This window comes from Stegodyphus dumicola, chromosome 7, assembly GCF_044657685.1.
Source record: "Stegodyphus dumicola isolate Sdum_Otavi_A_Nest chromosome 7, ASM4465768v1".
Lineage (NCBI taxonomy): Eukaryota > Metazoa > Arthropoda > Arachnida > Araneae > Eresidae > Stegodyphus > Stegodyphus dumicola.
The window spans coordinates 142375464-142391247 of NC_140774.1; the positions used below are offsets into that span (position 1 = coordinate 142375464).

Sequence of the window (15784 nt, forward strand, 5' to 3'; positions counted from 1 at the left end):
TTTACGATAAAAGTACAGTTATAATTAATTATAGTTGATTTTATGTTAAAATTATTATAATTGTATAAAATGTAAGCATTTTAATAAAAATATAAATGTCATTAATATTTAAATGTAATTTGAAAATTTCTCTTGTATGAAATTTGCTTAAGATCTTTTGACATATTCTGAAATATTCATCAGTAAAACATTCACAGTTATTCTTAACACGTTGACTGCCGTGGAGGTCACCGGTGACAGCACTTGACTTGGCTACAGCACTGTGGCTGCCACCAGTGACTCTAATTATCTAAAATACATAATTAGAGTAAATATCGATACTGGTAAATTTTTAAGTAGTACCATTGTTACTATAATGGTTTGAAAAATAATAAATCGTAAAAATTTAAATTATAAATCGCAATAATGATCTACAACACCGTGGGGGGTCACCGGTAACTCCCACCACGAAAAATGCATTAAGCATGATTATATAACTCACATTGTCTTCTGTTGATAAATATTTCAACGTAATATACATTGCATAATAAAAATTTCAAGTTGGCGTCATGGGCAAACCACGTCAAATGCATGCTGCAGTCAACGGGGTTAAAGAAGGCTATCTCTCTAAGACAAAAATGCTAACTATTTTAAAGTTAGCTTGTGTTCAGTCATGCTGAAAAATTAGCTTTGTTCGATATATGAAATCTTGAATATTTGACAAAAACATATTAAATGCAAATATATTTTAAATACATGTATGAATTATTTGTCAAAAGACTTTATGGTATTTGTAGAATTTTTTATTTTTGCTTTTTTCAAATGTAACTAGAAAATAAACCACTTAGTTTGCGATACCTCAGAAAAAAGGTTATTACAAATATCTTATGCATTGCATAAAAATTTATATGAATAAATGTCATACATTTTTAGGTCTTTAGTAGGATATGTACATAATTTACACTAAGTTGCAACAGATTGAATTACACCATTAAAAATTGTATGGAATGTTTGCAAATTTTTGTAACACTTATATGAAAATGAATTGGCACGAGAACTTTGAAAATCATTTAAATTTTTGGTTTTTTTAGCACTGTAAAAGTACATTGCTTAAAAAGTATTATCTAGCAGGTATATGGCTATATAAAGGCTTCCATTTTCTTTATTGATACTGAAATCTGAGGCTCTTGATGTGTATATCGATTTCGGAATATTTTTAAAGTCGATCTTGCTTTTGCTTTAAAAAATGCATCAGAGGTCTTACTAATGTAAATAAGCACTTCTAGTAACCGACTTCCATTTGAATGCATGTGTAACCTGAATAATTACATAATTTTTATTTAATCATATAGAATATGTTGTTTCATTTTGAATACTATGGTAAGAATTCTGTGTTTGATTTTTTTTTTAACATTGTTTGCAGTACAACTTTGTGGGAAGAATTCTTGGCCCTCGAGGCATGACAGCCAAACAACTTGAGCAAGAAACAGGCTGCAAAATTATGGTCAGAGGAAAGGGTTCTATGAGGGATAAAAAGAAGGTAATTTAAATTTGATATGAAATTAGTAATGTACTAATAGCTTGTATTTTGCAAGACATTATTTATTAATAGCTTATATTTTTCATACCAAAAAAAAAAAAAAAAAAAAAAAAAAAAAAAATAATGAACAGTGTAAATTGTTCTATTTCAGAAGTCAAACAACAAAAGTCAGCGTTTTGTAAATATAATGCTGATTTTTGTTGTTTTTTGACTTCTGAAATAGAACAGTGTTTTGTGTTGTGTTTTTGGAAATACTGAAAAATTATTAGCAACATTTCAAACATTTGTTTACGTCTTCTATAAAGCAAGATGTCATAATGAGAGAAGGATATACTATTATTCTGTTTGTACTTAAGGTAGAAAATGACTTTAATTTCAACACTGATGTATGTTCAAATTGGAGAAGGCAAAATTACGTTAGTCTGGTATGTATATCATCTGTCTTACTGTATTGAGTAGACATTTAGCATTATCACCACTCTAGGAGTTGAACAGAAGTGGGAAAACATAATTTAAAATGATTCTTATTCTATTGCTTAAGCCAGTCAGATGTGAATAAAAACATATCATTTACCTAAAACATTATATCCTTATTCAAAATATCTTGTTCTTCAAATATGACCTTGGCCTCCCTCTCTATTCTCATTACTGATTTATTCATATGTGATTGCTGTTGTATGTTCCAAGATCAATAAAACTCTTTTCAGTTTGTTCAACTCCTAAGGTAGTTTGATTCTTGGTGGGTAAATTTACATTTTATAATGTACTAGCAACCAGAATCGTTTTTATTAGCAGTTATTGCATTTTAATCCTCTGACTGCTCAATTTGTGGACTGAAAATCACTTCAAATTTGTGCTTTTTTTGGGGGGGGGGCATATTTTAAATCTATATATATTGGAGAATTGAAAAATGCATTTTTCCTTTCTAGAAAAAATTTTCTTAGAGATTTTTATCATGAGAAACTAAGTTGCCAGAAAAACCAATTTCAGATGTTATCACCGCAAAAACTTTTTTAAAAATTGATTTCAGTCGAATTACAGTTAATTTCTATTTATTGCATACTATAAAAAAGTAAAATATTTAAGAAAATATAAAGCACTGAGGAAAAAATACCTTAGAAATACAGTTTAGTATGATAGAGTTCAAAACAGGGTTCAAGGCAAAGTCAAACTTCACAGTCTTTGCACCAGATTCAATAAATCTAATTAATAATTCAATAATTTAATTAAATAATGAAGATAATCGCTGAATGTTTTCTAGCAGCGATTTCTGTAAGGAAAAAGCGCAAAAAGTGGAGTTTGGGCAGTAGTACCACGTGCCTTCAAATGCCGCAATTTAGTGGACAACTAACTATATCTGTTGGCCAAAATGTAAACTAAACGTCTAATAATGTATATAATTTATTTCTGTGTTTAAATGAGGAAAAAATGGGATGTGCTCCTCAATAAAGAAAGAAAAACATATGCCCGCAGAAATCGCGGGATTGAGCAACCAGAGGGTTAAAGGAAAAGGTTAATTTGTTCTCATTTGTTTAATTGAGGAAATTGAGTTATCAGTTTGACAATTTCTTGCATTTCATCTAAATTGAAGATGCTTTACCATTTTGATTTAAGAAAAAGGTCAAAAATTTTATTTACTATTTATCACTGGGAGATTTTGGAACATACTCAGAATATGAGAAATGTTCTTTTCTAGTACTGTAATGTTAGAAGTGAAACATGACTCTAATGTGATCTTGTCACTTTGACTTTTGAAATAAGATATTTCTAGAAACCTGCGCTAAAACAATTAAGGGCTGCAAGATAGGTTCGTTATTTAAAAAAAAAAAAAAAAAAAAAAAAAAAAAAAAAAAAAAAAAAAAATTGAGAGAATTTACAAAATTTGATTTAAAAAAAAAGTTAAAAGAACGTCATTAGATTAAGATTTTAAAAGTTGTTGATATTTTTTGTGAAATATGTACAAACCTATTGCTGAAAATTCTTTTAGACATTGCAGAAGCTATACTTTTGAAACTGATTCATATTTGACGCTTAATGTATGAAGCTATCTTTTTGTAAAGCTACTAAGTGCTTATCAAGAAATTGCAGCTGGATTGTGTTAATGGAAGTAATATTTTTTCAACATTGCTGAATTCTGAATTAAATAGACACCTAGATACTGTTTGTTGTTTGTACCCTGCATTAAAAAAATAATCAAAATTTAACTCTTAATTTGGGAATTTAACTCTTAATTTGGGAATTTAACTCTTAATGTCATTTTAAATATGCAGGTGATCATAAATCAATTCTTTTATCGTGTGCATATTTTAAATTGTGCTATTATTTCTAATGGTTATAGCTTTCATTAACTTTTTTAATCGTAATTGTGGGTATGAAACTTTGTCTCAGTTTAATTTTTATGCAAAATAAAATTGATTCAATATATTAAAGTACTTGAAATCTGTTGCTATGATTCTTGAACTTTGAGTGTTAAATAATGTATTTTTATGTCAGTTTGTGCTTTTATATTAGAAACTAATTTTGGACTAATATTAAATTTTTAATGCATTCAGATGATAATGATGTAAGTAAATATTTCTTTCATTAGATAAAAAGTTACTGAAAATTTATCTAGCCCTAATTTTGAATTTAGATTTCTTATATTATTTATATTTTTCAGGAAGAGCAAAATAGAGGAAAACCAAATTGGGAGCATTTGAATGATGAACTTCATGTTCTGATTACTGTTGAGGATACTAGTAATAGAGCTGCTGTAAAATTACAGAGAGCAGTTGAAGAAATAAAGAAGCTTCTTATTCCAGTTGTGAGTTACATGGTTGCATATTTGACAAACTAAATAAGACCCTGTACTCTTATTTGAAGTTTTAAATAATTTGTTGCATACTTTATTATCAGCTCACTATATAAATTTTTTGGGGGGGGATGGGGTTTGTCTGTGATGTTCCATTATAGAAATGATGTTTGGATGGAGTAATAACCGAGCCTTACAAAATTATTTTCTCAAAGATACTTACTTGTATGCTTTGTTTATCTGTTTCTTTGGTGAAATTGCTTATTTCCAGGAATTCTATATTAATAGACATGTCTTAAATTGCAGAATTTATGTAAATGTTTCATAATTAGACTCTAAAGTCACTAATTTAAACTGTTAAGTTTTTGTGCAGGAATGTACTAATTTACTAAAATTTAATCAGTCCCTCCCTCCACATGCTTATATTTTGTTTGCAGGCTTAATTTTAAAAAATTCATTCCTACTCAATTTAATCTGTATAAAAATTAAAACTTTTTCACATAAGTTGAAAAATGTTTTTTCTTACCTTATGAGGTTAGAATAATAAGATACTCTTTTTTAAAATTTGGAGATGGAAATCAATTTAGTACCTATTTTTCATTCACTACTTATTATGGCACTGTCTGTTCATTTTGCTAATATTTCTCAGCCTGAAAAAATTATTAAATGCTACATTATTAAATATATTAGGTTTAAAAAGTATGTATATAGTATTGACAATACTTCACAACCTGAAAAAGTTAATTAAATGCTACAATATTAAAGCTATGAAGTTTGAAAAGTATGTAGGTATGAATTATAGTATGCTAATATTACTTATTACCGAACTGATACACAAAGTTTGTGTCCTGTTCACGTAATTAAGTAGACAAGTATGGTTGAATTCTACAGATTTTGTTCTGATTTATTTTGAGGTTTTACCTCTTTATGTTCTGGACATTTCCTTCAATTATTATCTTCCATTTCCATATGTGAATAAAAAAAATTAGAACTTTCCTTGAATAAACTTTACCTATTTTGAATTCCTTCTGTCAGTATTAGCAAAAGATTTTCCATGTTACTAAGTCTTATTCATTTTGACATTAGGTGCTGTGCATCATTTTCATGAGAAAATGTTTTGAATCATTATTTTGATACATTTATGTTAGCAGTTGAATGCAGTCTTCAATGTTATTGATAAAGTGAAACTTGTTTCTATATTGTTTGCTGTATTAAAATTAGAACGTAAAATGCTTTAATTATTTTTCCTCTTTCAATTTCAACATTAGGAAACATGAATTTCATTTAATTAATTTAAGAAAAGTACTACTTTCTTTATGTTATAACGTGTGAAGAACTGCAGATATTGAAAACATAGCCAAGCGTTTATATGTTACTGATGCATTTGCATGAGTTATTAGTTTACCTTGGAATATAACCTTGTGCATTTATTTTAAAGACATTAGATGAGTGCTGAAGGGCTCTGGTGGTATTAATTATGCTCTTGGTTTGATTCCTGATTGCATTATAGGCTAAATTCTTAGTTAAAAAAAAAGTTTAGCAGTGTTTTTGAATTAAAAGTACAAATGTTTTTACAATGTTCCCGCCTTAATTTTCTGGAAGGAATATAAGGACATATTGAGTCAATATCTAGCTTCTTTTTCAATTTCTGAGGATAATCTTATGAAAAATGCATGTATATGTGTGTACACTTTTGTGATTCTGTAGCAATGTAATCTGTTTTAAATAATGCAATTATTTTTTTTAAATATGGCTGCTGAATGCATATAAAACATGGTGCATAGTTCCACAGCACTTCACACAAGCATGTATTTTATGCAACTAACATTTTAAAAATTGTATAATTTTTATGAGTTTTATAAGGACTTCAAAAGATTTCAAGATTTAAAACCACATTATTGTAAATGGTATGCAGGAGAAAGTGGAAAATTCTTGTAAACTGCAAACATTTTTTTTAATACATGTTTTGAGTCTTGTAGATTATTGTGATTGATTGCGTTTTACTGGGGTGTACTATATTAGTCACCAATTAATTGAAATTAGATGGCAACACCACGGAATGACGTTTGCATTTGAATTTTCTTTATTGCTTGAATTCTTTAAACTAACTTTTTATTTTAATTATAGTCCAAACACCTTTGTTTGAATAAATATCTAGCTGTTGGGATTACGACAAAAATTTTTGAATTTTTAAACGAAAGCATCTGTTCATGCTCGATGCATATCCTGAAATATGTAAGCATTATTTTCAAATGTGTTAATAGCTGAATGAAGCATTTTTCTATCAAATTCTTTAATATATAATTTCTTCTATGATGTGAAGTTAAATCCAACTCCCATATGCCGAAATAACAACCCCATATTGCAACTGCAGTAGGATGTTTACTATTGCTGTAGTACAATATGATTTAAATCTTTCTATATTTGAATTGCATACAAATGTAGCCCATTCATTGATTTTCAAAGAAAGATTTCATCATTCTACATAACTGTATATCCCACAGTAATCCTGCATAATAATCATACAGCTGTTCAGCTAGTATAGTGGTTAGGATGCTAACTGCAATATTGATGAACCTGGTTTCAAATCCTGGAAAAGGCATGGATTTTTGTAAGTGTTTAGTGTCTTTGTGCCAAGGGTAGCACTTAAAATGCAGGGCAAATTAAGTGAGTTTGAGTGCCAAAGGGGCAATGCAAAACTTTTAAGTCTTCTCAAGGTTAGTGGTTGGGAGAAGGGGTGGGAGATACTTATACTGTCCTTTGGGTGTTTTTCCTCAAAACTAACGTGAAAGTTTAACAGTTAACAAGGCCTGGCTGCATGATAATGTTCTTTCTATATTCACTCTCAAGTCCTTGTTTTTCATTGTTATTGATAAAGTGAAATTTATGAAAAATATGAAAAATTTCTTCACAGGCTTTTGACCTCTTAAGCCATTTTCATTTAATCTTTGATTTACAGTCCACCTAAAAATATTAACTGAACAGCTTAAGTGCCACTTAATAAGTTTTTCATAACTATCAAAATAATCTTTTAAAAGTAAATAAATGGGACTGTGCAATTATTTGCATCGTATTCTTCCTTGGCCTTATCTTCAGATGCCGATCTTCCAAATTTCTAGTTAAATTTGAAATTATTAATGCAGCTACTAACTTTCTGAAGTTATGACAGCTAGATTTAATAGCTCTTTCATGGTTAACTATTCCTTAATTACACAGTGCAATAATATTAGCATGCTTAATTATTTTGTTTGCAAATGGGTACTCTTTAAATAGCATGAACAAAATTTTAAATTGCATCATATTTAAATTCTTAATATCGCACTTTAAAGCATTCTTTTGTCCACAAAATCTGGGAGTTTTCTAATTTGTTAATTGTACTTTTTATAAGCCATTATTTGTTCTATAATAATTCTTTCATAATGTTAATTTGGTATGACATTTATTTTGATAAATTTTTGCATTTATATGCTTGGAATACATGTTTTCAAGAGGTGTTGCAGAACTTTTGCACCAAGCTATACTTCGTGCCCATTTTAGAGAATATAACTTAAGGATGTATAGATGTGCCTGTTTGTTCAAAGCTTTGAATTAATCTTTCAGTTAAGTTTTCTTTTTCCAGTAAGAATTATTGCAGGCATTCTGTGGAAGAATGAACAAAAGTTAGCAAGCTTAGGAACCAAAAATGATCTGTGTAATGTCTACATTTGGTATTCTGCATTGCATTTTTGGGTAAAAAGTGTAGGCATAAAACATCCATACACAATGTTTGTTAACATGATTTATGGTGATTTTGAAAGAAGAAATGTAGTGCATGTAACACATTTATTGTAACTAAAATATATATTTGTAAGTTAAAATTCACTGTTAAATAATAAATACACTTAAAAAAAAAAAAAAGCTTTTTGCACATTGATGTTGAATTTTGATTCATGAAAGTGTTAAAACTACTGAAGTTAAAGAATTTTATTTTAAATTCGGTTGTGATAAAATCTGTTGTCTGAAGCTATGCTGTGCAAAATATTCCTGCTGCGTTTTAGTTTTATCTTTGTTTTGATTCTGAAATATATAGAATATACTTTATTGATTGCTCCTCTTTCTCCCAACTAGACTGAAGGAGAAGATGAGCTTAAAAAACGCCAGTTGATGGAATTGGCTATTATCAATGGAACATACAGAGATAGCACAGGAAAGAATAATAGTAAGTTTTTAGTACTTTTAAACCATTAATTTCTAGCAAACAAAGCACAGAGACATTTTTGTTCTTGTTATGTTACATTATTACTGATTATTGAGCATTATATTAAGTTCTTTTAAGGTATTCAATATATTGACTTAAGATATATGTATGTATATAAGCATTAAATATTTCCATGCCTGTTTTGTTTAATAATTGCAAAATAATATTGCATATGTGTATTTGCTTGCCATTTTATTCATGAAGCTTCATATTTCCCAAAATGCATTAACCCAGTCACTCAAAAGTTTGATGAGGATATGCAGTGTTTGATAGAACACAAAACGTGAAGTAGAACAAAGTAGTTTGTGCTAAGTGTAAAGTAGCGTTACACATGTCCATTGTTTTCAGGAAGTGTACCATTGAAAGACTACTATCTTAAATTAAGCAAACTTTTAAATTCCATTATTTAAAACAAATGTTATAGGTGCAATCAAATATTTTGTTAGTGTAATTTTTTCATTTTTTTTTACCATTGCATAATCTGGCAAAGTATTGAATACCTCGTATGATCATAGTTTGCAGTTTCTGTATCAATTTACTTTTCATTATTTCTTTTAAAATTATAAGAGTTATTATTATTAATCATTTAAAATATTTCAGTAATCTCTCGACTGCATTGTAATTGATTTTAATAAAGTGTTTTGTCACCATTTAAACTGTTTTATATTTTTAAAAATATACACATTTTTTTAAAAGAAAATTTTGGTGTACCTTATGACAATCTAACCTGAGAATACATACAAGGCTCTAGAATCTTTTCACCCTGTTCAAGTTATCTAAACGCACCAAACTGCCCATGGATATCCAATTCCACCAGTTACTCCTACTTGTTGATTTCTTGCGAAACCAGCCTATTTAATTTGAAGCTGAAGCGCTTAGTTTATTGTAGGGTAAAATGTATGGCAATGTTACTCATTTTCTTAATTTATATGAAATTTTTCACTATTATCTAAATGCAACATATACATATTTGACGGAAATTAAAAAAACAAATCGATATTTGAAACAAAAGGGATGTAATATATTTTTGCATTTTGGGATTAAATGTTTTCCTCTAATCCATTCACTTAACGGCAGAAGTGCAAGATACTTGCTTTTGAATAAAATTTCAGTTTCACATTTTATTTGTTAATGTGAATTTATGTCATTCATATTTTGTTTAGATATATTTTTAAAATTTTTGTGTAGTTTTTATGAAATCATCTCTTAATTATTTTGAGAAATTATTTTTGTGAGTAAAAAAAAAATAATTTTGGACGTCTGTAGATTTTTTGGATTTTGCTCAGATCAAGTATATTTTAAGTGTAATGTGTTTGATTTTAATTTATTTCCTGTATGCCTTTGTACTTAATTTCATTGTAAACTGAACACTAATTTTTTCTTCTTTAAATTGCAGACATATACATGTTTTTGACAGAACCAGAGGCAACTAGACTACTGGCTCCTCCCATGACTGCTATTTCTAATCCTCTTCGTACTGCAGGTGCTCCATTGGGTGCCCCACTTATACTTTCATCCCGTATCCCAGTTCCCACAACAGCTACTCTTTTGAATGGTAACGCACCACCACCCCTTCTGTCGCCTGCTGATGCCGGCCTTCTCTATGCCACATATGGAGATTACCAGCATTATGCTGCCCTAACATCGCCTCTGCTTGCAGAGTACCCTCATGCAGAGCATTCAACTACTGGTGCGTTGTTTGGACGCTAGTTATATCCTATGTTTGATAGCGGTGTTTTACGTCCATTTATGTTCATTCCTCGTTGGTTTTTCTGCCATTAATGGGTGTGTCCGGTTAGTCAATATTGTGTTGTCACAATTCAAAAGGAAGGTGAAAGTGCCCCTAGTGTATAGCTGGGGAGGCATACTCAGTCTCTTTCATTTCTGTGATACATCATAAATTTTTTCAGTTTGCTAATTTATTGATTTATATTGTTGCTATTTATTTGATTTTCTGAAATGAAAATATAAAATGTTCGATATCCCACCCTATATTCTTAAAAAGTCTGATTTTTTTTAAGATGTATTTTTATTCATTATTTGATATGCAAATATTAAGTTTGATTTGTTTCAATGTAGCGTTATGGACTCAGGGAATTGCGCTGTAAATATGTTTTCAAATTTAAAGAATGCATTTTTAAGAATTATTGTGATTACAGTAGGGCATTCTAATTGAAAATCACAGCTTATTTTTTGTAGTGTTATAAATTATTCATCAGACAGTTTTAATTGATGAATTTAAATACATTAGCAAACTTATATGCTGGCATATTTTAAATGCCCCTGATTTCTATTCAGTTATATTTGGCAGACTCATCGCTGTAATATAAATTTCAGTAAATGAATTGCCTAGAATTATTGAAATCAGTAAGTATTTTAAAATGAAATTCTATATGAAAGAAAATTTTAGAATTTATCTAGTTTTTGAAGAATAATTGTTGAGATTTTAATTTGAGCTTGGATTTTTTAATCAGAATTTTGTTTCTAAAATTAAATCTTTTCCAGATTTTAAATGTTATGTATTTGTTGAATAGGTATATATTATTCGTTAATGGCATTCCATTGGAGGGGTTGCCTTAAAGTCTAAATCTGTAAATTAAACTGATACATGTTGTCAATTAGTAGTTTAAATATATGTTAGAATTATTAAATTTAAATTATGGGGCCAAACAAATTTAGGTGTATGATAGTCAAATATCTGAATTGTAAATATTGAAATATTTATATACTGGCAAAAATGTGCTACTATGATTATGTGTATGTTGATATTTATATATATTGATTTTTATAACTTTGATGTATATATAACTCAGTGTGTTATTTCTTGAGGTATTTAAAATGTAAATAGATTTTATTCCCTTCTCAGGCATATATGTGCTTATTTAATATATATTAGATATATAGATTTTTAACTTAAAACGTATGCTATATTAACTTATTACCCATAATTTTTCCTAATGCTTTATTGCATCTGCAGAATGCTGAGTCTCTTTTTATAATGCTGATATATGTATTTCTCATTCCAGTAAGTACATTATATGGGTCCATTGCAGTAGCTACTAATATGATAGTTTTAGAAATTAATCCTGTTAATTTTAGTTAATAATTCATTTTTTCCTGAATTTTATTGAGTAGCTTTTTCAATATATGAAAACTTTGGTTGTTTGTACACATAAATTGTTTTTGTTTTGTACTAATCTCTTACTCATACACAGGTGCTGTTAAGCAAAGGAGAAATTTGGGTTTGCGAGAGCACCCTTATCAACGATCTGGGTCACTTACTTAAGTGTTCAAGGTTAGTTTAACAAAAAAATGATTTTTGTTTCAATTTCAGTGCTTTGTTTCACTCTAGTCTAAGATCTTCAGGTGTGTAATACTGAAGATAATTGAAGAAAAAGCTGCAGTTAAAAGAATGTTTTTAAATCTGTATATGAAATATAAATGTCACTGCATTCATGTGTACAAAACATGAAAATTTAACACTCTTACAAATGTACTTTTAAGGCAGTTCCAGTGAAAAGAATTTTTACTGCATTGTCTGAAGTGGTCCCCATTTTTTTATATTAAGCACTTATATCCAAACTTACTAAAATTTTCATAAACGTGACCATAAAAATGATTTTAAAAGCTTAATCTCTGAATTTCTACCAATAGCATTTTTTCTAATATGAAATTCATATTTTTACCTTCAGAAACACAAATTAATGTTTTTTATATACTGCTTAGCTAATAACATTTTTCAGATGTCCTCTCATAGTTGATACTAACCTAACATTTTTTTTTTTTCTTTTCCGCATTTAACCCTTCAGCCTTTGAAACTCCACACCACATCACCACCTGAACTGCAAGAGTACTAACCCACCCACCTGTGAAAATACCTCCTGACGATGCAGGTCTCGATCAAGCTTCTATCGCACGGTCCTATTCGGTCACGAAGGACGGTCCATACTTACTTGTAGTGCACTCTGTCCCTATCTTGTTGCCTTGCAAGGATAATCAACTAACCAACTTTCCTGCCGTGATCAATATTTCACAGAACCAAGTGAATAACCAGGTGATTTGAAGAACAAAGTTTGCTAATTATTACTTAACATCTAATGCTGCTCTCTGTTAGTGTCTGTTCTTCTGGCCTTGTTCTTTTTCGAGTGTCACATCTGCATGGAGGATATTTTTTTTAACTTGTTCTGTTAAAACATTTTTGCTAGTAATGAAAGGCATTACAGAAATTCCTTCCAAAATTGATCTCTTTAGTGTTCAGGTAAAGGTTCTGTGTAAAACAAATTAATCCAAATTTATTAAATGTTTTTCAAATGCACTAATTTGACAAACATGCTAAGCTTAATAGTCATTTAAAATGCATTTTATTTCATTGAAATTTCCAGTTTATATTATACGTTTTATTAAATGCATACAATTTTTGTCCCATAGAATATTATCTGGCTGGAAGGAATTTTCGAAATGCCTTTCTGCAGGCAGATTTGTATAGATGTGCAGCTGTTCATTTTAATGTTTCTAAGGCCATTGCCTACTTAGTTTTTGAGGGGAAAGAAAACATTCCATGTCCTTAGTGCTGCCAAAAATAATTGTCTTAAGTTAATACCAAGATTCATAAAAAAGTGCAACTTAATAGACTTTGAGCATTTAAACGAAATGTTTGATATTTTGTGTTTTTGCGTGTGAAATTTAAAGTTTCTATATTTTTGCTTAATTTTGCTTCTTTTGTTGTGAAAAATATTTACTTAAAATATGTAAAGATTTCCTTAAGTTACGTGCTGTTCAGAAATATTAACTGAGTTTTAATTGAATATAAATTATTCTGAAGAAGAGAAAAAACAAAACTTTTGCTGTACCTGAATTTAAATCATGTGGGTTAGGAAATGTTGTGTGTGGATAAAGAGCAGCTGTGTACTTAGATCACATGTGCATTTACTACTTAATATTGTACATTTTTTTATTGTTTTGTAAAGTTGCTTAATATGAAGTATATGTTTTAGTAATATACTTAAGTTCTTAAAATGATGTTCATCAAATAATTTGTTGCATCTGGAATTTTATTTTTTTGAAATAAGGGGAAAGATTTTATTTTTATTCACTTATTCAGATTGTGGTGCTTCAGTTTCTAATGCGTAATAATTAATGCACTGTTTTATTCTTGTAATTTGAGAAATTATGGCATAAAATGTGCAATATTTGCCTCTTAAATCTGAAATTGTCATAATAGTGAATATACTGATCTACATACGTAATGACCAGTAATCCATTTAACATAATTAGATGTGTTCACATATCGTGCCTTCTTTATATATAAATTTTTTATTTGTTTGGCCTAGAATTACAGACTGTTAAGTACACAACCTTATGTGTGTGAGAATCTCGATTTGATCTTTCTCTTTTATTGTACTTAATTATTGTTTATTTTTCTTCAATGTCAAAGAACATTTTGTGGTTGTGGTGATGTTTGACATTTTTCTGTCATTTTTCATTTATTGTAAGTGCCAAAAGATATTCATAAATTTAAGGTTATTCATATTGTTTATATTTTAATGGCCATAATACAGAAATGTGTTTTCAAAATAAGTTTCATTTTCTGCTGGTTAAAAAGATGGGATTTAGCAACCTAAGTTTAAGATGAGATTTAACAAAAGTTTGGACACAAAATTTTAACGTTTGATCCAAAAAGAAATAATTTTGCAGTTAATACATTTTAATACTATTGAAATTTTTAATGGTGTATTTAAAAAATTAATCTATTTGATTAAAATTTATGAATGTATTTTCAAATCTGTTGAGAAATAAAACTGAATTATTTTTTAATTTTCCATATATATATATATATATGCATAGATATAGAAAACATTTTTAGGTAATTATGGCCATTCAGTCTGAACCATGCTATTGGATTGTATGTTACATTGTGGGTTGCTCTCAAATTGTGACATTTGGACATTTTAGAATCTCATTTAAATGCATGCATTTAGCATGCTTATTTATGGTGCTATAAGTGCCTTATCGCCATATACTGTGACATTTTGTATTGTATAGTTTCTAAAGAATTTTTATAATTGGCATTTTTCATTGACGGGTGTTGGCCTCTATGTGCTCATAAGAGCAAGATGCTCTTCATTCGTTACATTATGCAGATCCACAATTGATATGTTATATTGGAATTTATCTTGAAAGTAGTTACACTACTGTTGTTAAATGTTTTATGTACTTAAACTGTTTTCATAGCAATAAAGATCAGTTTCTGTAATGTGGCACTATTTATTACATTACATATGCTTTTATTTGTTAGAAGATATTTTTAGGAAAATTATTTACTTCTCTGAATTTTTAGATTGGGGGGGATACAAAATATTTTATAGGTGTTGGAAGAACTCTCTTGCAACATATTAACAAATTTTTACATGAGTTATAGAAATTAGGATGTCATGACAGTTGCCTCCATCAGATCTCCAGGTAAGCAGTTGAATAGGAAAACACATGTACAAGCTGTCAGATGAGATTTTTGGCAGCGAATAGTAAAACAATATCTACTAATAAAATATATAGCTACATATGAAAAAGTGAAGAATACCACCAGCAGAGCCATAAGGGTTAAAAATTTAGTGAATCCTCTCTAAAGTGATCAATTATGGTTCTAGATGATTTTAATTGTCATTAGAGGTGATGAAATTTTCATGATGTTGAGACTGCAGAATTTGCTTTTTCCTAATCGATTATCACCAGAATAACCTTCTCTTCATCCTAGGCTATTCCAGAAGCAGCTTTCTGACTTTATTATAAAAAGAATAGTACCTCGTAAAAAAATATGCATTGTACCCATAATGTGTAGTATCTTCCTTTTTTTTATGAAATTTACCATTATGTGTAATAGCTGCCTTTTTTTCCTAATTTAATTAAGAAGTCTTTAATGGTTAAATTCGGAAATTCGTAGATATTCTATGTGTGCATCATAATTAGATGGCGCATACTTAGCTGGTTGTTAATTTATTGCCATACCAATTTTAAAGCTTGTAAATAAAGTGCAGAACTAATGGCTCTGGAGTAGTGTTTCTGTTCATTTAAAAGTCATAAGAAAGGGACTTTTTGATGTAGCCTCAAAGAAATAAGAAGTTAGTTTCAGCCTGAGATGGTCATGTTATGAGTAACATATTGAGTGACCACAAGCCATGCAATCCATCTTTTGAGTAAAATTCTCTTAGAGGTATTCTTTCACGTTGACATGCTAGTTAGT

At 29.1% G+C, this 15784-nt stretch overlaps 1 protein-coding gene across 1 annotated transcript in view; it reads left to right on the forward strand.

Moving 5' to 3' along the window:
- Positions 1-14800, forward strand: part of how (protein held out wings) — a 71802-nt gene extending 57002 nt beyond the window's left edge. Inside the window, exons 3-8 of the mRNA XM_035355760.2 lie at positions 1403-1519; positions 4179-4322; positions 8418-8508; positions 9944-10237; positions 11763-11842; positions 12357-14800. Coding sequence (XP_035211651.1) covers positions 1403-1519; positions 4179-4322; positions 8418-8508; positions 9944-10237; positions 11763-11833 — 717 coding nt within the window. The 3' untranslated portion in view covers positions 11834-11842; positions 12357-14800. The remainder of the gene's footprint in view (positions 1-1402; positions 1520-4178; positions 4323-8417; positions 8509-9943; positions 10238-11762; positions 11843-12356) is intronic.
- The last annotated feature ends 984 nt before the right edge of the window (positions 14801-15784 follow it).